This window comes from Scomber japonicus, chromosome 2, assembly GCF_027409825.1.
Source record: "Scomber japonicus isolate fScoJap1 chromosome 2, fScoJap1.pri, whole genome shotgun sequence".
NCBI lineage: Eukaryota > Metazoa > Chordata > Actinopteri > Scombriformes > Scombridae > Scomber > Scomber japonicus.
Genome location: NC_070579.1, coordinates 33305181 through 33326357, shown reverse-complemented (window position 1 = coordinate 33326357; position 21177 = coordinate 33305181). Strand labels below are relative to the sequence as shown.

At 43.9% G+C, this 21177-nt stretch overlaps 1 protein-coding gene across 2 annotated transcripts; it reads left to right on the top strand.

Moving 5' to 3' along the window:
• Positions 1 to 2338: 2338 nt before the first annotated feature.
• Positions 2339 to 20690, top strand: pcdh10a (protocadherin 10a). 2 transcript variants are annotated; one of them, XM_053333618.1, is made up of 5 exons: positions 2339 to 4885; positions 6204 to 6262; positions 6987 to 7093; positions 18152 to 18312; positions 20637 to 20690. In XM_053333618.1, the coding sequence occupies exons 1-5, from the start codon at positions 2339 to 2341 to the stop codon at positions 20688 to 20690; spliced, it is 2928 nt and encodes a 975-aa protein (XP_053189593.1). The 2 variants fall into 2 exon arrangements, with proteins under 2 accessions (XP_053189593.1, XP_053189586.1); XM_053333611.1 differs by lacking the exon at positions 20637 to 20690 and having other exon boundaries at positions 18152 to 18600.
• Positions 20691 to 21177: the final 487 nt, after the last annotated feature.

Genomic DNA, 21177 nt, shown 5'->3' with positions numbered 1-21177 from the left:
TGAAGACACCAAGTTTTTATCATCTGTATTGTTTTGTTATTGTAGTGAGAATTCAGAATTCAGAATTCATAATATACTGAATATTCTTCAGAGGCAATATCTTATACACCTGCAGTGTGGCATGTGTTTACAGGCAAACATTTAGTCCATGTAAGGAGATATAAGTTAAATAACTTAGAAGAAGAACTTTTTGGTGTGTTTTTGGGCAGTTGAGGTGGCACGGAGAGGGAATAGAATCAACCACTGCATTGTTAGTAGAAACCAGTGTCCAAATTCCAGTCGTCCCCCTCATTTCCAGAAATATTAAAAAGAAACCGGGCAGACGCGAGGGGGCGACGTTGGTCTCTGTAACACACTGACAGAGAGGAGAGAGAGGATAGAGAGAGAGAGGAGAGGAGGAGGAGAGAGAGAGGAGCTGCTGTGCGCTCTGCTCTGAGATCCGGCTCCAGTGTCAGCTCGATTCAGTCACACAGCTCCTGCTCAGACATGGGTAGAAATTCATCTAACGTCTCCTCTTTGTTTCTTCTGACTTGTATGGTGAGATGCAGAATCGCGTATCACTCGCTGTTTAATCCAACCCACAATGGGCACGTCGCTTTGCATTACGGCCGATATTGTTGCAGCCCATCTATTACATTTGGAATTAGAGACTTATGCTAATTAACTTCAATTACGCTCTTTTTCATCTTTTTGTCATCATCCTCCAAATGGTGCACAAGTAGTTAGACCCCCACTATTTTGTGTCTCCCTCACAACCATTCAATTTGCATATTTAATTTATGCTTTATGAATTAAATTAGAGCATGATGCAACTGCATACAGTTATGGCCAGCATGTTAAGGGGTTAATGATAAGAATAAGGGAAGATATGGGGACTAATAGGCTCCAGGCTATTAGCAACACGGTAAGACCAAAGTATGATGCTTCATTACACTGATTTAAAGTAAGTCATGTGTGATACTGCTCTCATGGAACCTAGTATCACTCTGAAGCTCACTGCCAAACAGCGCAGGAGATATAACTTTAATTAAAATATTTGTTTTATTATGTCTTGATGTGTGTGTGTAGAGAGAGAGAGAGAGAGAGAGAGAGAGAGAGAGGGGATAGCCATGGCACAGTAGGGTATTGCGTCACTAGCTATCTTTACTTGCGCAGGCTCTTTACATGGTGGTCTTTGGCTGTGGGCATCCTTTCTACATTCTGACTCATGCATTAGTTTCAGAGCATTGCTTTAATACCTAACTGTTGACATAATTGCATCAATGGCAACCTTGCGAGGGTCGTGGGCCTTTATTTGGAAGCTTAAGAGCTGTTTGTTACATTGGGGGGGAAGAAATAGTGAAACAGGGCACACAATAATGATCATAATAAATACCTGTTTTTATTTTCCTCCAGTATAACGTTTCAAAAAGATCAGCATTCCCTAAGCTGCTGCAATATTATCTCCACCCAGCACCACCAATTCCAACTGTCACCAACTATAATTCGACTTTCTTAATTCACTGGATGTGTAAAACATTTAATTTCCCTGCTACAACTGAGGCAGGGTCTGGAGAGGAGAGAGGGGAAAAGAGGAGAGGAGAGGAGAGGAGAGGAAAGGAGAACAGCGCAACGGCACTTAACTGGTTTTGTTATGAGGGCCCGATGTGTTCTCTGGCTGGCGTTGCGGAGCCCCAATCAGGTGCCATTACACCCGGTGTTTGAGAATACCATTGGCTGGTGGGGAAAGGAGCTGTGCGCAAAACCAACCCCGCTGCTCACACTCGCCTTACAGAAGCCGAGCTGAGAGCATCATCCGCTTTGAGCGCTTAGGCGCAGTGATTACATCCTCACACAGAGAGATAGAGAGAAAGTCCTGTTATTCGCCAGTCTTCGTTTAGAAGTTGCATTCGTTTTAGATTTCGGCGGTGCGTAAATAGGAGTTTTTGCTTTCTTTTTTTCTTTTTTCTTTGTTTTACTCGTGTGGAATTTCCTATTTTGTTGTGTGACTTTTATGTGAAGAAGGAGCAGTCTGTTCTGTGCACAGGGAGTGTTGGCTATGCGTCCTGGCTCCAGTCTGCAATGTTTGCGCTGACGCCAAAACTCACAGACCGGTGCAGAATTGATTAAAACAGAGAAGCTCGGATCAAATGGCTGTGCTTCTCACAGCTGAAACGACACAATGTTCCACTGACCCGAGGCAGAGGAGAGGAATTTCAAAATCGGACAGCCTTGTTGCTGTTTATTTCACTGCCTTTTTACGGACAGAGGAAATGAGAAATGTTCATTTCTTGTGAGAAAAAGGAATAACACTTTTTTTCTTTTCGTCTTGAAGTGCACTTTGAAAGAGGGAGAGGAGATGATTTGGTTAGTAATCCTGCTCTCCATCCTGGATGGAGCTGTCTCCCAGCTACACTACTCCGTGCCAGAGGAGCAGGAACCTGGCTCTGTGGTTGGGAATATTGCAGAGGATTTAGGGCTGGACATTACCAAACTTTCCGCTCGCCGCTTCCAGACTGTGCCTAGTTCACGGACACCTTATCTGGAGGTGAACTTAGAAAACGGTGCGCTCTTGGTGAAGGAGAAAATTGACCGGGAAGAAATCTGTAAGCAGACCATCCCGTGCCTATTGCACCTGGAGGTGTTTCTGGAGAACCCACTGGAGCTCTTTCGCGTGGAGATTGAGGTGATGGATATCAACGACAACGCACCCAGCTTTCCCGAGACGGACATTTCCGTGGAGATATCGGAGAGTGCCATCCCCGGGACCCGTTTCCCGGTGGAGAACGCCTTCGACCCTGACGTGGGCACAAACGCTCTCAGCACATATGCCATAACGAAAAATAACTATTTTTACCTTGACGTGCAGACACAGAGCGACGGAAACAAGTTCGCAGAGCTGGTGCTGGAGAAGCCGCTGGACAGGGAGCAGCAGGCGGTGCACCGCTATGTGCTGACGGCTGTGGATGGGGGCATCCCGCAGCGGACCGGGACGGCTCTCCTGGTCGTTAAAGTTCTGGACTCTAATGATAACGCGCCTACATTTGACCAATCTGTGTATACTGTTAACCTGCGGGAAAACTCGCCTGTGGGCACCTTGGTCATTCAGCTCAACGCCACGGATGTTGACGAGGGACAAAACGGGGAAATAGTTTATTCTTTCAGCAGTCACAACACCCCGAGGATAAAGGACTTATTCAATATCGATGCCAGAACAGGTATGATAGAGGTGGCGGGCGAGGTGGACTTTGAAGAGAGCAACACGCACCAGATTTACGTCCAGGCTAAAGATATGGGGGCTAACGCAGTCCCCGCGCACTGCAAAGTGCTGGTGAAACTCGTGGATGTGAACGACAACACACCAGAGATCGGTTTCAGCACTGTGACTGAATCCGTGAGCGAGCAGGACGCCCCGGGCACCGTGATCGCACTTTTTAGCGTCTCAGACCGGGACTCTGGTGAGAATGGGCAAATGAGCTGCGAAATACTGGGAGGTGTTCCTTTCAAGCTCAAATCGTCGTTTAAAAACTACTACACTATCGTGACGGACGGGCCGCTGGACAGAGAGAACACAGATTCGTACACCATCACCGTGGTGGCCAAAGATAAGGGTCAGCCTTCTCTCGCCACCAGTAAGTCAATTAAAGTGCACGTTTCCGACGAGAATGACAATGCGCCCAGTTTTACGCAAGCTGTTTATGATGTGTATGTGACTGAGAATAATGTGCCAGGTGCTTTCATTCATGCCGTGAGCGCTTTGGACCCTGATGTAGGACAGAACGCTCTTATTACCTACTCCATATTGGAGTGTGACATACAGGGCATGTCTGTGGACACGTATGTATCCATAAACCAGGACACCGGTTACCTTTACGCACTGCGCTCTTTTGATTATGAACAGCTGAAGGAGTTTAGCTTTATGGTCCAGGCTAAAGACTCGGGTGCAGCTGAGCTCTTCTCTAATGCCACTGTAAATGTGATTATAGTTGACCAAAATGACAACGCTCCCTCTGTAATTGCCCCCATCGGTAAAAACGGCACAGCCAAAGAGCACCTGCCTCGCTCTGCGGAGCCCGGCTACCTGGTGACGCGCATTGTGGCCATGGATGCGGACGACGGCGAGAACGCACGGCTGTCCTACAGCATCCTGCGGGGCAACGAGATGGGGATGTTCCGGATGGACTGGAGGACAGGGGAGCTGAGGACAGCCCGCAGGATCTCTCCTAAGCGGGACCCGCAGGGCTACTATGACCTGCTGATTGAAGTGAGGGACCACGGGCAGCCTCCTCTCTCGTCCTCGGCGAGTGTGAGTGTAATATTAGTGGACAGCGTGGTCGAGGGCCGCAGCGGGGATCGTGGCTCGGCCTCCAAGGCAAAGGAGACCTCCCTTGACCTCACTCTTATTCTCATCATAGCCCTTGGCTCCGTTTCCTTCATCTTCCTCCTGGCCATGATCGTACTGGCCGTGCGCTGCCAAAAGGACAAGAAGCTCAACCTGTACACGTGCCTGCTGGCCGGTGACTGCTGCCTGTGCTGCAGCTCCTGCTGCAGCAGGCAGGCTAGGGGCCGGAAACAGAAGAAGCTGAGTAAATCAGACATCATGTTAGTTCAGAGCACCAACGTGACGTCAGGGGTCGGGCCCGTGGGGCAGGTGCCCGTGGAGGAGTCTGGTGTGGGCGGCGTGGGAGGGGGCTTCGGCTCTCACCATCACCAGAACCAGAACTCCTACTGCTACCAGGTGTGTCTGACACCGGAGTCAGCCAAAACGGATCTGATGTTCCTCAAACCGTGCAGCCCCTCCCGCAGCAATGATACGGATCACACCAACCCCTGTGGCGCCATAGTCACGGGTTACAGTGACCAACAGCCGGACATCATATCCAACGGCAGTATTCTCTCTAATGAGGTAAGAAAAGCCTGAATCACATTTTTATTGCCCATGGCTTCACTTAACTCCCTGTGATATGCATTCGAAGTTCCCATAACCACGATTTAAAGGGTTAACCTGATTTTAAAGATCTTCCAGAAATCAACATCTGTGCCTGTTTCATGTCAAAGTATGTTATCCATTCAGGTCATGCGCGCAGCCCAAGTCTCGCAGAAGATGGAAATGGTATTGACTTGCCTGTTCTGCTCTGTGGCCTTTAATCATTGCCATGCATACTACTGATTGGACGTGTCAATTGTTAAATCTCATGCGGCCTTTTAGTTATATTCGCAATAGACTGCAGTCAGATCAACCTTTATGTCGTGCGCAGTAGGCTGTTATCTTCTGAGTGTGACAGAGCTCGTCTGTGTCGGCATCAAGTGCTTATAATTTCCAGATTGTAAGACACCTTTCTTTTCTCTTTTTTTTGTGCTACATTGGGTGATAAAGGTTTAATTTCACCCATATATTAACTTATTTACACGAGCGCGCACACATGGATAGACATTTTTTGTTTAGGGTTAAAATGAGTTAATTATGAATATTTGGATTAAGTGTGTGTCAAGGTGTTGCATATATCACCACAGTGAGTAGAGATAATGTACATTCTTGATCATTACAATGAAAGGGAAACCTCATTTTAGCAGAAACTTTTGTCTAAAAATCTCACCAAGAGCGCATTTCTGATGGTTTGGTGACACCAGTGGCTTTCCCTAATTGCTCCCCTCCCCCCCGCTGAAAACTGAGATGATAGATGAGAAGGTCAGAGGAAGTTTGGGGTGGCAAATATCATCAAGAGGAAGGGAGGAGACGAGTGACTTGACGGGTCTGTTTTGTGTTGAGCTTGTGCGTTCTGCTCAGGGGAGCTGAGGAGTTGAAGCTTTTTTGTTGATTGCGGTGAAGCTGGAGTGGAGCCAGACAGCCAGTCACAGCCTTGCCTTTTGCTGTGTGTTAAGTATTCCGCGCACGACCCAGCACGGCAGCACCGTGAACAAAGGTTGTTCAGTTTCAGCATCGGGCGGCTCAATCATTTACGCATTCAATCGCCTCCCTAACCCACTCTCGTCTCCTCTCGCCCTCTCACTCACCAAGTAGATGCGCGCAACGTCGGTACCCAGCCTCACTCTGCCACATCATAACTCCTCTCCTAACACTGTTGCACGTTAACAGCCAATGTGTGCATTCGTGGTCGGTTATGTTTCTGTTATGAAGCCATGAACTTCTGTGCTTTTATATTAAGTCATATGTCTATTTGCCATTAAAAGTGATCCAATGTGTGTTTCTGTGCGTTTTCTAGACAAAACACCAACGAGCAGAACTCAGCTATCTGGTGGACAGACCCAGACGTGTCAACAGGTAGGGAGAAGCACACATTCTCTCTCTCTCTCTCTCTCTCTCTCTCTCTCTCTCTCTCTCTCTCTCTCTCTCTCTCTCTCACACACACACACACACACACACACACACACACACACACACACACACACACACACACACACACACACACAGACATACACACACACACACACACACACACCATATCAACCAGTTACCGACTTGTAACATCCAATAGGCATCATGGAGCCACAGGCTATTCACATATCTATAAAATTGAATATTACACCCATCAGTATGAATCCCATATATCCCGCATAGTTAATTGTGGCTTTAAGAGCCTACATGATTCCCAATGTATCCATAACGTTGCTCTTCAATTTGGCATCAGTCCCATAACTGACAGTGCAGCGCCTATTAAAGCTCTAATGCTGGATTTCATTACATGTCATGTGTAACATCCAATTTAAGACTCTCGACGGCCCCCGTGACTGTATTAATGTGGTGTTGATTTCTGATTCCCCCTCTCTGTCTCTTTCTCTCTGACTCTTGTTCCCTCTGCCCCTTATTTTAACCCCCCCCCCTCCCGTCTCTCCCTTCACCCCCCCCCTCCCACCCATTCCGATACCATATCTCGACCTCTGCGTCTGCACACTTCATTATTATCATACCACCGTGCCGCCTTCTCCTCCCTCTCTGACTCGACTGCCTGCATTCTTCCTCACGCCTCCCCTGCTGCCGCTTTCAGTTCGGCATTCCAAGAAGCAGACATCGTCAGCTCCAAAGACAGTGGTCATGGCGACAGCGAGCAAGGCGACAGTGACCACGACGCCACCAACCGGGGTCAGTTGGCCGGTGAGTTTCTCTCCCCCTTCTCACATCATATAATTACACTGTCATTGCAGTGCTCAAACACCCCACTTCCTCCTCGGTCTCAACAGTGTGTGTGTGTGTGTGTGTGTGTGTGTGTGTGTGTTTGTGACTGCGTATGGGGATAATGCAGAATTGTTGGTGCGGACTGGTGACTTTTAATTTCCTTAATTTGAGAGTGTGCAAAGGCCCGAGCTCTGGGTTCCTGCGCTGGCTGGCATGAACAACCCCAGAGGTGTTGATTGTATTTCACACCCGGGTGAAAGGGAGAAATATTTGGGGAAATCTCTTCTCTTTCTTCCTGTCTTGGTTCCACCCCTCCTTCTCTCTTTGGAACTGCGCTTGCTGTTTCATCGAATGGCGCTGAAAGGACAACGACTTGCGGCGAGACAGCGTGAGCTCTATAGTGCTTTAGTGGCACAAATCAATAGGTTCAGTCAAGTGAAAGGAAGAGGCATGGAAGCTAAATTGACATAATGAGATGCATTTCAATCAGCTCTATGAATTGCTTCACAGTCAGTGCATTGTACTTCTTTTGTTGGTTATAGATTTAGCTGATCAAACACATAAGCAGCTTTTTCCTCTTTCATTGTGTTAATCCAAATCTTTGTAGCTTTGGCATAAGTTAAAGTAAAGGAACATTTCCCTTTAGCTTCAGGTTCATTTACTGACTCTCATTTCTCTTCTGCATTTTACAGTGCAGTGGATCTTTTTAGACAAGGCTTTAAGTCTTATCATAAGACTCCCCTTGTTCTCTCTAAATTTCTATTAGGTTAGTACCTGTTTATTGATCAAAGTGGAGTCAGACAAAAAGTGGAGCGATACAAAATCTCATTCCATATTGAATTGCCCTTTCCTTCTGAGGGATTGTTCCACACGACTCGCATAAGACCCCTGTCTAGACTGGAGCCTGCCAAATATCATATCAGTGCTGGGAATACAAATAGAGCAGATTAGATAGGTGTTGTAGAATAGTGAATGGTCCTCATCAGATTCCATGGTGTTTGACATTATTAATGAACCAAACCAAAATAGAGAGCCAATGCAGCGGTGGTTGTGTGACTCCCAAACCCTGGCTGATGAAACAGGTTGGGAAGGTCAAACTGGGCGAGACTGAAATGCAGAGCTGGAATACATCCAAAGGTTCTCTCTGCTTTTTTATACCAATAATAATTTGTTTTCTGTGGAATAAATGTTAACCTGTATGATGAAAAATATATTCAGAGTTGAAAGCTCTTCCATCAGAATGTGATGCATGCATGTCTGGAGCAGCACATTCATGCAGAGCTGGACTGGTTCTTTTTCTTTTTTTACTCAACAGACCAGACACAGAGACACACAAGAAAGAGCAGGGATGACATGGAACATGTGCTACAGCTATGAATGTGTGATATGCTACTTAGCCTTGATAGGATGCTTCAAAGACTGTCCAAAGAGTTAATTTAACACTTATGTGGAATATTGCACTGAATTCCTTAACATCTCAGTTCATAAAGTGATAGGTTTTTTTTGTAGCAGGAGTTACAGGCCTGCATTTAAGAACTAATAACAAGTGTCCTCAGCTTTATTTGGCTCTGAGCGTGTTCATTTGGCACTGGCCTGGTTGGTGCTGTGCTCTGTATTTCATATGAGGAACCAACATTTGTTCCTCATGTTGGATTTAGAAGGGAACAGCTTTAACACTCCACGGGAGGTAACATCACGTGACTGGTATTTTGGAAAGAGGGACACTTGAGTTTCACAGACGGAATGTGTGTGTGTGTGTGTGTGTAAGGGTATACCATTGTCTGATTTAATATGTAGGCGTCTACATGATACCTGTATGTAATCCGCTTGTCTGCGCTGTGTGTTTTGTGTAGGAGAAAACGAGGCTAGGTGATGATGTCTGTATTGAAAAGGAGTTCTCCTCGGAGACGGTGAGCTGGGAGGCTTAAATGAGATTCAGTTTAAGAGGAGAGAGTAGTAGCTGATGTCTGGCACCCTGCCAGCAGTATATTGCCTCTATATAAGCTTACCTATTGCTCATTTATGTCTCTGTATGACTTTTTTTTACTGGGTTAATATGAGAATCAGATTACTGCTGGTTGTCACATGTGGGTTTCATGCTACACTATGTTTGTGCACGTTATTGTGCGCACCCGCCTCTAAGAGTTTTGTGCTGAGTGCGTGTTTTTCGGTTGAGAGCCAAACTGAATAAGCGTCAGCCATGACTATGTATAGACCACGTGTATTTTTATGCCTTTCTGCAGCATTTGTGTGCACACACAAATCCACACACACACACACACTCATATATTTAGCATGCTCCTGCATTGTGTGTGTGTGTGTGTATGTGTGTGTGTGTGTGTGTGTGTGTGTGTGTGTGTGTTTGTCTGACACACACATATTCTCTTCCAGGGTTTATGGCAGGGTCTCATCCTTCATTCTGTCTCCCCCACACGTTGGCTCTCTGCAACACTCGGCTGATCAGTAATTCATTTCTAGAACCTTTGCATAGCAATTATCAAAGGAGGGTTAGAGGCAAGGTTTTCTCACGGGACCGCGCAGCACACTCTCCCTTTTTTTGGTGCACCTAGGAATATTTCAAATCAAGGGGAAACCATTTCCAGTTGGCATATCATCAACTACACCTGCCGTAGCTTCCCGCTCGGCCGCCCGTCTGACACTTTAGAAAATAAGTCTCCTGACGTGGTTTTAAATCAAAGGGACACTGCCTGTGAGGCTGAAATATCACCGGATACCTTTAAAAAGTGGGCAAATGGCTTTTTTTTAAAAAAAGCAGCATGACTGGGGTGAGACACTACCACACCTTTTTATTTTTATATTCCTTACCCCCCTTTTCACCCTCTTTCTTTAGGTTGTTTCATTCAAATCAGATGCAGTTTTTTCTCATTATTTCACTCCCCATCTTCCTAAATAGGAGATAGCGGTGTAGAAATCATAACAAAAAAAACAACAAAAAGGGGGTGACAGATAAAAGAGGAGGCAGGATGAAATATTCATCAGTGAAAAAAAAAGAAAGAAAAAAAGGTGTCTGAGAAACATTCGATCAGCTGTGGAAGTCTGCGTGACGGGCGGGAGACTGGAAATGATCATTATCATGACGTTTGTTTTGGTGAGAACAACAGTCATGACAAATGGGACAATTAAATCACTGTGGCAATGGTGTATTAGATGTCTGATTATGAATTAGTGGCGGGCACCGTGTTGCAGTTTCCCATGTCAGTAAGCTGTCAAAGGAGTTTAGCAAACAGGGCTTTGAAACAGACCCTCTCCTAGGACTCAGACGCAACCAAATCTGGTGCTTGCCGTGCAGCCGAATGACCATTTGTTGCATATGTCAAAATAGTTTTGATATATGAAGATGGATGTGATCCCTGAGACCAAAATAACCTCTCGGGTGTACAAGTTCATAAGCTCACATGTCGAAAAAAAAACAAAACAGGGAGATCTCGCTCACTGTGAAGGTAAAGAAGATGAAAGATGGCCCTGTGTGTGCAAATTTAGCCACCTTAGTCAAGCTCAAATAATAAGCTCTCTGAATAATGTGAATAACACCCAATGGATGAAAAAGAAACATAGACCTTCTTGACTTTCAGTACAAGCAGAAATAAATATACCTCGAATATGCTGGAAACACGAGATGTGTTCAGAGAGTGGCCTTGGATACATATTCTCTATTAATTTTTTTAATCTATGGTGACTGAAGTGGAACACGAGTTAAAAGCAATGTCCTGGCTGTCATAAATATGCTTTGTCCATGAGTGACACTCACTTTTATCCTTTCAGCCCCAGAGACAGAACATCTGCTTCATCCAGGCTGCTAGGGCTAAACTTGTAATGATGAATTATGATGTTAAGATACGTTGTTCAAAGTGAGCACAAGTGTTGGGCAATCTGATCTGTTATCAGAAGCTTCAATTACACTCTTCTCTAATGTATGCACAAGAGAAACTACATTACTTTTTGCTCACATTTGTGGCCTGGGAGTACCTCGTTATGAATCTCAACAAGGCAACTTGCTTATTGCAACTGGGGTGTAATAGTATTCCTAATGATGACAACACTGTACTTACCAAGTTCATTGATGGGATCTGTAGTATAATTAGACAAGAAACACAAGTAAAGAGACTGAAGAAGTCTTACTGCTTTGAAGCAAAACCCCATGTTAGCCGAATCTGCATGAAAGAGGGAACAAAGGCACATCACTGCACTCTTTTCCTGTGTAGTTTAAGACATTTCAGGTGAAGTGAGTTTTCAGTTTTACCTAAAATTAAGTGGTTTAGATGAGTGGACCCCAATCACTGGGCTGTGGACCAGTGGTTGGGGTCCATTGCCTGGAATTTATCATGGGTTTTATACTACTGGAAGTCATCAGCAGGCAAAGTGTCATTACCCATTATTCATTCGGCAAATATTATACACCCTCTAACCTGAAACCTAACCCCTCCACATATGCGATTGTCTTTTTCATGCCCTGTTGGACTTTGTGTCACAATGTCACTGTGTTCCCAATTACTCAATGGTGTCACAGCTAAAGAAAAGGATGGGCAAAACTTTTTTTTAATATATATATATAACTCTCTTTATTGGAAGCAATTTCACAAGCAACAATATAAAAACAGTGCAAAGCCGAGGAGAGAACTTCCATTTTTTTCAATCTTTTCACCCGTCCCACTATCCCATCCCACCCACAGGAGAACAGTTATCGTTGTACTAAAACTTTTAAAGTAAGACCTGCCTTGTACTAGACTAGCCAAAATAACACCCAAAACAATCAGAATCACTTTATTCTCCACCTTTATTGCCCAAAAGTAAATCAGCAGGAGTTGTGAGAGGGGGGGGGGGGTGGTTTAGTATATACAGTCTTATGTCTGAGTCAATGCTGTACACAACATAGCACGCTGCTTTCAAAGAGTATATCAAGTGATGAAAAGCATACGAACCAGAGATCGATAATCAGTGGTCATCCAGAACCTCTCTAACAATATATAAGGGAGGGTATTAATCAAACAGACACTGTTAGGGCAAGCAGCCATCTTGGCTCTCCTTCCCGGCCCAGTTGCCTTGTAGCACACATCGAAAATGGTAGCTGTCTCTCAGAGACTGGGAACAATTTCTCTGTGTGTCATTTCTGGATACGGTAGGAGCCATCTTGTTCTCTGTTTTGGCCCTGGGAGGTCTCTGGTTTACTCATCACAGACTCACTGGCCAGCTCGTGTAAGGAAGCTATGTTGCTCCCCTGCCGACCTAAGCTGCTGTCCAAATATTGACGTTTTGTGTCTGTATTCTCTCTGGAACAGTGGAGGACAAGATGAAAAACAGAGGTATGGATAGAAGACGCCCTCTACCTGAGGGAGAGGGAGTTGATTTTTATTTATTATTTATTTTTTTTAGGTTAAAGAAGAGATAAAGAGAGAGGAAGAAACAGGCAAAGAGGATTAAATGTGAGCGGCAATAACAAGAGACAAAGACACAGAAAGAGGCTAAGAGACAGAGAGGGACTAATAGAGAAGAAAGAGAGAGAAACAGAGGAACGAGTGCAGGGAGGGACTGCAAATGTGAGCACGGCAGACACATACCCGCAAAGTGAATTCTAAACATGGGGTTTGTGTTTTCCCAGGATTTGTTTTCCTTCATTTCCTCACTCCCAGTTGCTGGATGTATGTCAGGCAGCAGCAATTAGTCAAATCACACCGACGTGGGATTTCAGAAACATGCAGAGATGTAATGGAAAAGAGAAAAAAAAGAAAGAAAAGAGAAGGAACAGAAGTGCTGATTGCTTATTAGCAAGTAGATTGTGTTTGCATTGTGTAGCATCGTTTACTTGCGGGTGTATGCGTGCCAGTGTGTGTGTGTGTATGTGTGTGTGTGTGTGTGTGTGTGTGATACTCCCTGCTTGATGAGGTCACGATGAGAGATAGAGCTGCTGGCAGGTTCCTGTCATTGCCAGTCACTGGTTTTGGTTGTTGTTTTGCTTCCTGCCTGGGGAAGAAAAGGTGCTTGACGCGGGGGATCAACAGCCACCGGGTGTCATGTGCGTGTGGTCTGTCTGTCTGTTGACTTGCGTACAGTTCCACATCTCGGCAGTAGGAGAGAGATTTTTAAGCGTGTGTGTGTGTGTGTGTGTTTGCAAACATACATGTCGCCGGGGTTTTTTTTGCAGAGCGAGCCGCGAGGCACAAAAAATTGCAGTTTGGAAGCTCGTGACAAGAGTTTCTGCAACCCTGATGTACGGTAAACAGTGACTGCAGCAGACTATATTTACACATCAAGTACAATATGCCCTTGTGCCTACTTGGTAACATACTGATATATGAAAAATATGCAATAAACTGAGCTTTCTCTCAATCCTTTAACATTAACCGTGTATCTGCATGCATGTGTAGGAGTGTGTGTGTGTGTGTGTGTGTGTGTCCACGTCCTTTCTGCACAGTTGCATGCATGTTTTTTTTTTGCACCTGATCTTCACCCTCTTTGCTGATTCTGTTTGCACGTTTAGAAGCATCGTCGCTACGAGCCACTTTATCTGGGCAACAGCACAGAGATGACTAGAGGGCCTGAGGTCAACACCCTCGTGTGTCGAAAGAGGGAAATTAATTAGCACCAAAAGTCCACTGAAAGGCCAAAGGCTAAATGTAAGATGGGAATTAACAGAAATGCCATGATTTATATGCCCCCCTTCCTCCCCACCCAACCTTAGAAAATGGCATAAATATACATTCATTTCAGGGGTGAATCTGAGGGTAAATGCAAGTAAATGCCACTCAAAAAATTGGAATTTGCATTTATTTACACAGCTCTCCCGGTAGTCGCACTCCAACGCTTTTCACGTTGTAAAATTTAGAGATCGCTCGTATTGTTCTCCGTTGAATCACGCTTTCTCTTCTTGAGTACACAGCTGCCACTGAACCACAACCCGTAAGTGAGAGGTGGTGATAAAAACAAATGAACCTTTTGGCAGCGAACGCACTGACTGGTAAACAGACGTTGACGTCTTTGAAACTTGCCGAATCAAACATAATCTGTTGAATAAAACACAAAAGAAAGTAGCTGTCAGCTCTTATGTGAAGCTATTCTTTTTTTGTTGTTGTTGTATCTTCCTCAAATCCTGCGCTTTACTCAAAGTAAATAACTAAGCACAGTGAGGCAGCATGTTGTAGACTTATAGTGAACTCCTTATATCCAACGGGAAAATGAAATCACGCGGTTAATCCTCAACTGATATAATGAACTCTATTAAAGTTTCAACATAATTTTACATCTACAGTTTTTCTTACAGTCTCTACATTTTTCTTTTCATTTATTCAGCCTCTCACTTGAAGCGTGCCAACACTCCAGCCTTACATGACCCTGAAGAGTTAGATAAGAGGGTGTAGAAAAAAACAGCTGGAAGTTCAAAATATTTCTGTATAATAAGGATGAATTAAATGTTTAATTGGACATTTTTCATTTTGAATCTGCTCAATAAGTCTTGTCCTTCGCTTCCCACCTCTGTCTAACCCCTCTCCTGTCTCCATCTGCGAGGGCTGGGTCTCCCCCTGTCTTTTTTGGCTGTTGCTCTTTCCATCTGCGATGGCCAGGGTCTCCCCTCTCCTTCCTTATGGCTCCTGCAGTCTCGCTGCTCCTCCTGCCTGCTGTCTCTGTCTGTGAAATCTGTGACTCCCCCGTCTGTTTGGCCCCCGCTGTCTCTTGTCTGTGAGACCTCGCACATCTCCTCTGGCTTTCTGGTCTCTGCAGCCTTGTGGCCCTGTCTCGCTCCCCCGCGAGGCCTGAATTAGCAACACCATTCCATCCACACAGTGCACAACGCAGACACAAAGGGTAGGATCAGCCACTATTGCTGGTTCTCAGGCAGTGAATGACATTTGCAGTGAGAACAAGTTGTAGTATTAAATAAATGAAGTCAGCGTAATGTGTTTTGATTGCACTCGTTGTAGCTGCTCTAATCAAATTATGAAGTCTGTGAAGTTTTTTGGATCTGAAGATGAGTTGAGCATAATTTAGATCTGTAATAATAATGAAAATCACATTCCCTGGTGTTTGTTCTGCTTGTTTTCTTTCCTTTCTGTCTTCAGTGCCTTGATGTCATAAGCAGACTTGTTGACAGAGCTGTTTTTTAGGTTTAAGTGAGCTTAGGTGGTCGCCTAGAGCACCACCAGTTGGATGGGCCTAACATAGAAGGAATAGGGCTTTTTGTAATTAATTTCAGGCACCCAATCTAAATTTGAAAGGTGATTACTGATGTCCAGTGTGTGCAGAGAAGGAGGGTTAGGGTTAGGGTTAGACACTTGACATATTATTGATGGAAACTGCTGATTTCTGCTTATTTTGCAATGCCGGTTATGTAACTGGCACACTCATGTTTCCATGCAAACATTGTGAGTGAGTGACCCACTGAGCCACAAAACATATATAATAAGACTAGTTTCATTTAAGTACAGCTGCTGATGTGAGCAGTGCAGTTGCCGCTGTCTATTTCAAACATGTTGTAAGTGGTACAAACACCTCTAAAGAGCTGCTGCTGAAAAACTTGAGCAATGTGTGAGAATGTTGATGTGTTCTAAATGCTTTCCTTCCTGCCACAGGTTCACACTGACATGCTCTATGGACGTTTAGTTCACAAATTTTCAAGTCTTTTATAAAAACCAACATTCGAGTGTCTATATGAACATTGAAACAGGTTTTGCTAACCATTAAAAGGATTCCCTCCAAAGACATTACATTGTAAGTGATGGAAGGAAGGGAAAAATCCACAGCTCTCATTTTGAGAAAGGAATGATTTCAAACATTTTTTTAAAGATAATATAGGTCAAATAAAGTGGATATATTCCACAGTTATAGCCAATGAGTGCGTTGCTGTTCAACTGTAGTGGAAAGATCGTGACAAAAAGCTCAGAAGGAGGACTGTGGATTTTGCCCCCCCACCCACCCATCACTTACCTTTTAAAGTACATTTTGAAAGGATCTTCTAATGACCAGTAGGAGCAGGAGGTATGATTACAGCAAGAAAAATGGGTCAATGCCAAATATTTTAAGACAGACTTAAAAAAAAAAAACAGTCAACCTCTCCTTTAATAAAGAGCTATTCAGCTGTAAAACATCTAGATTGCATCATCTTTACACATTTTACCACAGGCCCTTAAATGTGCACTTGTGTATAATGAAGGAAAAATGAACTATATCACATTCCAAACATGATTATAACCAGAATCTAATGAGGAACTAGTGTGCATACAGTGGTCCTACATTGATAGATATTGTAATAATAATAAAAAAAAAGATTTAAAATTATCATAATTGTCATAAAATATTATAATGAAAGGATCAGTCCCCTCAAGGCTGCCAGTAGGAGTCTAGCCAATATTATATTGCTATAATAGACAAAATACTTGCTAAACTGGCATCATATTGTCTGAACTGTACAATGTAGAGCAGTAGAATCCAATCTGACTGCAAACTGAAAATGCAAAAATTGGTCATGTGTACTATTGTATTCATGACCAGTGCTCACTCACACTGAGAGTAAAGATAATCCATGATAGGGAAGACATACTTGTTTCATCCCTTTCAAATCAGAAGAGTAAAGCTGTTATACCCTCTCATATAATGGCAGATAAATTTAAACGATCATATATCTTTATTGGCATGGTTTTATTGATCTGTCCTGATAATTAAATGTGATATTCTTCTCTTGTCTCTGTATATATAATCCACATAGGCTTATCTCTCTCTGTAGCCTAATAGCTATTGATATGTGCGTGCTTACATTACATTGTTTGTGTGCGTGCTTGCCTCCTTTTAGTAGTAGACGAGCAGCAGCGGCAGCATTATCGGCCCGATAGATCAGTAGAATAGATTTGTGTAAGTAGACCCTTTGATCTGAAGCCCTCTCAGCCTCGGGAGAATTACAGATTACGGATTGTCCGGTTTTCTTTGTCTCTCTCTCTTTCTCTCTCTCTCCCTCATTTTCTGCCTCTCTTCTCCCGTAACGCATCAGTCTCTCACCTTAATCTGCCCGTCTCCTGCTTTGATCACGTCTTTCCCAGTGCCTTTCCCAGTGCCTTTCCCACATTGAATAAAAAAAGGGGGAAAAAAACGGGAAAAACTACAAATCCAATCTGCACAGGAGCAGAATGGCTGCAGGGTCTCATTATTATGATGACTCTGTTCACTTCTCTTGTTCCTCTCTCTCTCTCTTCCCTTTCATAATCTTGCTCATACTCTTCCCCCCCCCCCTGTGCTCTTCTCTTTATTCTCTCTAAGAGAGTGTAATTAACATAACTGGTACCTCTTTCATGCTGGTCGTGAGTGTGCACAAGTGTGTGTGTGCGTGTGTGTGTTATTCTATTATGTCATTTCAGATGTTAATTTAATCTTTTTTATGTTGATGTTTTGCTTTTGGCAGTAGCTCTGTGTCAATTACACACTTTGTCTGTTTGTATAGGGATGATTGACATTAGATTGTGATTAATCAGCCAGTGAATATTTTGTTGCTTTTCGTGGTTCATTTTTCTACATAATTGTCGTTTTTTGTGTGCGTGTGTGTGTAAAGATGATGGAATATGGATTCACGTATTGTCTCCTGGTGTTTGGGAATCAATTGTGAGTCTGAGGATGTTGATGTGTAGAGAAAGGGGGGGGGGGTGAAATGTTTTTGCAACACCACATCACTTTGATTGCACATTTCATTCAGAATGAATGAGGTGAGGAGGAAAGCAAACAATTCGCTTCATCAATGTTGGCCTTGTCTCTTTGATGAATAGCTTTTGCTGCACTTTTTCAGCCCACGACATTGGCAAATGATTGCTAACTTGTGTTCTCTCTTCTGGTCTCCTTCTCCCATCTCTTCCGTCCGTCTTCCTTTTCCACTCCAAATATCCTCACCACTTCTCTTCTCATGCTCCCTTGACTCCTCTTCTCTTCTCTTTTTTTCCCTTTTAACTTATCATCCCCCTCTAATGTTCCATCCACATTTCCACCCACCTCATCCTGCTTCAACTTTCCATCCTTTCCATCCTTCCGTTTGTATTCTCCCTGCAGGCGCTGACCTGTTCTCTAACTGCACGGAGGAGTGCAAGGCCCTGGGCCACTCCGACCGCTGCTGGATGCCGTCCTTCGTGCCGTCCGACGGGCGCCAGGGTCCGGACTACCGCAGCAACCTGCACGTCCCCGGCATGGACGCTACCCTGCCCGACACTGAGGTACCCTCCTCCGTCAACCTCTCCGACCAACTCACCATGACCTCGTCCGCCGCCTCGTCCAGCGATAGGTCATTCTCCACCTTTGGCAAGGACGGTCAAAGATCACAGTCACACCACAGCCTTCACCATCACCTCCATCCGCAACAGCAGCAGTACAGCTCCAGCACGCTAGAGAGGAAAGAGTATGATAGGGGGACCCTACCGTACAAACCCACCTTTCTCTGTGAGTATCAGTATGAAAGTTCCCTGGGACCTTATGACTTTGGTCTGGTCCAGTACAGATACTAAAAGGAGGGGGACACTGAATCTGCCTCTTGATTCTGATCGGGACTTTTTACGTTGTTTATCAACTTTTATTTCTTCTATTTTTAAGGAGTTTTTTAAAAAATATATGGCTTTATGTTTTTGTTGTATTGTTTCTTTTTTTTGTAAATTATACATTTTTTGTTGAATGTAAAATGTAATCTATTACTGCTAAATCCCCTTCTCCAAAACCCCACTTTAAAACAATAGCTCTAACCCCACCCTAATCCTTAATGCTGTCTGTAATCATGTGATTTATTATAAAATAAACAAAATTTGAATCGGACTCATATTAGTTGGCTGTGGCCCATTTTTCTTTCTTTTTCCTTTTCTCTAAATTCCCCCTCGCCCTGCCCTCCTCCCCTTGAGATCCCTTCCAATCCAGTCTTTTTATCTGATGCTCATATAAGTAAAGGTCACCAACACGAGCACACATCACATTTCTATTCTCGCCATCTTCACACACATGCAACCGAACGCTGTTTCAATGAGAACATGCTCGAGAGAGAGAGGAAATGAGTTATAGATCATCTCACGCTGCAAAGGACAGCTTTCTCTCTATGTGCTCGGCAACAAGAGTTTTTGCTCGAACGCGATGACTTCCCTACTGAATAGCTCCAAAGGTGAAGCACACACATCCCACGCTGCTTCTTTTTTCACAAGGACTGAAGTCCATTTTGTTCTAAAAAGGATGTCTGGAGTATCTATACTTGCTTGTGGATCAATACCTGACACAAAGAAGGGTGGGTGAGGTGCGCTGACAACCATGAGGTCAAGATTCTTCAGTTGGGAAAGTCACACACACATACACACACACATATGCACAAGTTCTATGTGAGATAGGAAGGAAACTATTCAAATATGAGGGAGGTTTAATTTGGAAAATGAAACATATTGATATCCCTTAGAATAAAAAATGGAGTTTCCAGCTTGTATCTCTAAAGAAGCTGGATGGTATTATTTAGAGAGGGATGGCAGGACATTTGCCGCTTTCAATTGCTTTTCCGAGCTTCCACATTACATGAATATTCTATTAGCTCTAAGAGGAGAGAATGGATTCGATATCCACGTTTCAGTAGAGAAGTCATTTCCAGTCAAGTCACCACCATGTTAAACACCATCCTCCATGATACTGCATGCTGACTGTGGCCTGCCTGTCTCTCAGGTAAACGATGAGCACCATAACCTGCTTTTCTTCTTCTTGCTGTTGTTGTTATTGTTGTTGTCTGTATTGTTTTCGACTTAGCAAACAGAGCCGAGCGGTCTTCTTCTTTGCACATCAGGTCCATGTGAAAAATAATTGGTATTTAGCCTTTAGGTGCTAGAGCCCGCTTTGCTCCAAATATAGCTGCCTGCATGTCTGCTTGTCTCATCTGCCTCGCAGCGTTAGGATAAATGCACTCCATATTCACTAAGTCCAAAACTCACAACTTTATTCTATTTCATTTCCCCCTCTTTTTCTTTTTTTGTTTAGTTTTTTTTTGTTTGGTGATTTACGATTTCTCCTCCCGTTTGCCTTGTCTCTTGAAATAAATGGACCCTGTGGTTTTGTTGTTCATCAGTCTGTAAAAAAAATATGAGACTACTCCCAGAGGCTGAAGCTATATTAACCAATAGGCATCATGCTCTCCTTTTAAAAATAGCATCGTTTGCTACTAGTGGCTATGGCAATGCTCTGATCACCAGGGTTGCCTTGATAAAGGCTTCATAAATGTTTAATGATCCATTTATAGATAATTAATGAAGCAATTAGTGCTCTGTGTATTTTTTATGCATGCATTATGTAGCCACCAAATTTTGAACATTTATCTTCACTGATGGACGTTTTTACCCAATTCCCAAATTAGTTTTACCATTACACTGCGAGGACCAGCCTTTAGGGTGTATAAATAACTTCACAGAGAGTCCTTTGTGGCATGTATCCTTCAAGAGATGGTATTTCGGGCCGATTGTGTCACTAAAAAGTCTCCAGGGAAAGGGTGTCATTTGTCTTAACGAGTGTGTTCTCTGTGTCTTTTCAGCCCGCAAAAGGATTTGCTAGCTCGTTCCACGTGGACCTGTCGGAGACAGCGTGAATTTCTCTACTAGACCACCAACACTGATGCTAGAGACAGCAAAATCAAACTAAACAAACAGCAACCTGGACAACAGCAACCTTGGTTAAACTTCATTATCTCGGGTGGCGAACTGTAACAAAGCCTTGGCAGTGTTCACCGAGGGAGGGAAGGAGAAATAAATACTGAGTAGCTGTAAACCTCTAGATATCTGAGGAGCAATCCAAAGCCTTATTCCTCTCAGCAGGACTGAGAACGGGGCCCCCGAAAAACACTCAACGACGTGAAGATTATAAAGTCATCAGCAGAAAGGAGAGAAGAACCGAATCGAACAGAGGAATACAAAACAAAGACAAAGGAGGACCGATTCACTCACAGAAGTGTTTTTGTCTTTTTTTTTGGTTTCTTTTTTGACTGAGGAGTTAGCCTCTAGAGATCTGTGTGTGCCTGTTTACATGAAGAAAAAAAAACTATGTTTCTGTACAAACTTCAACCAACGTCACACGGA

Bases quoted from the DNA above. Each gene is read 5' to 3' on its own strand.
- pcdh10a (XM_053333611.1), top strand. From the start codon at position 2,339: ATGATTTGGTTAGTAATCCTGCTCTCCATCCTGGATGGAGCTGTCTCC. The intron at 4,886-6,203 runs GTAAGAAAAGCC...TGCGTTTTCTAG, and splicing joins GCAGTATTCTCTCTAATGAG to ACAAAACACCAACGAGCAGA. The intron at 7,094-18,151 runs GTGAGTTTCTCT...TTCTCCCTGCAG, and splicing joins CAACCGGGGTCAGTTGGCCG to GCGCTGACCTGTTCTCTAAC.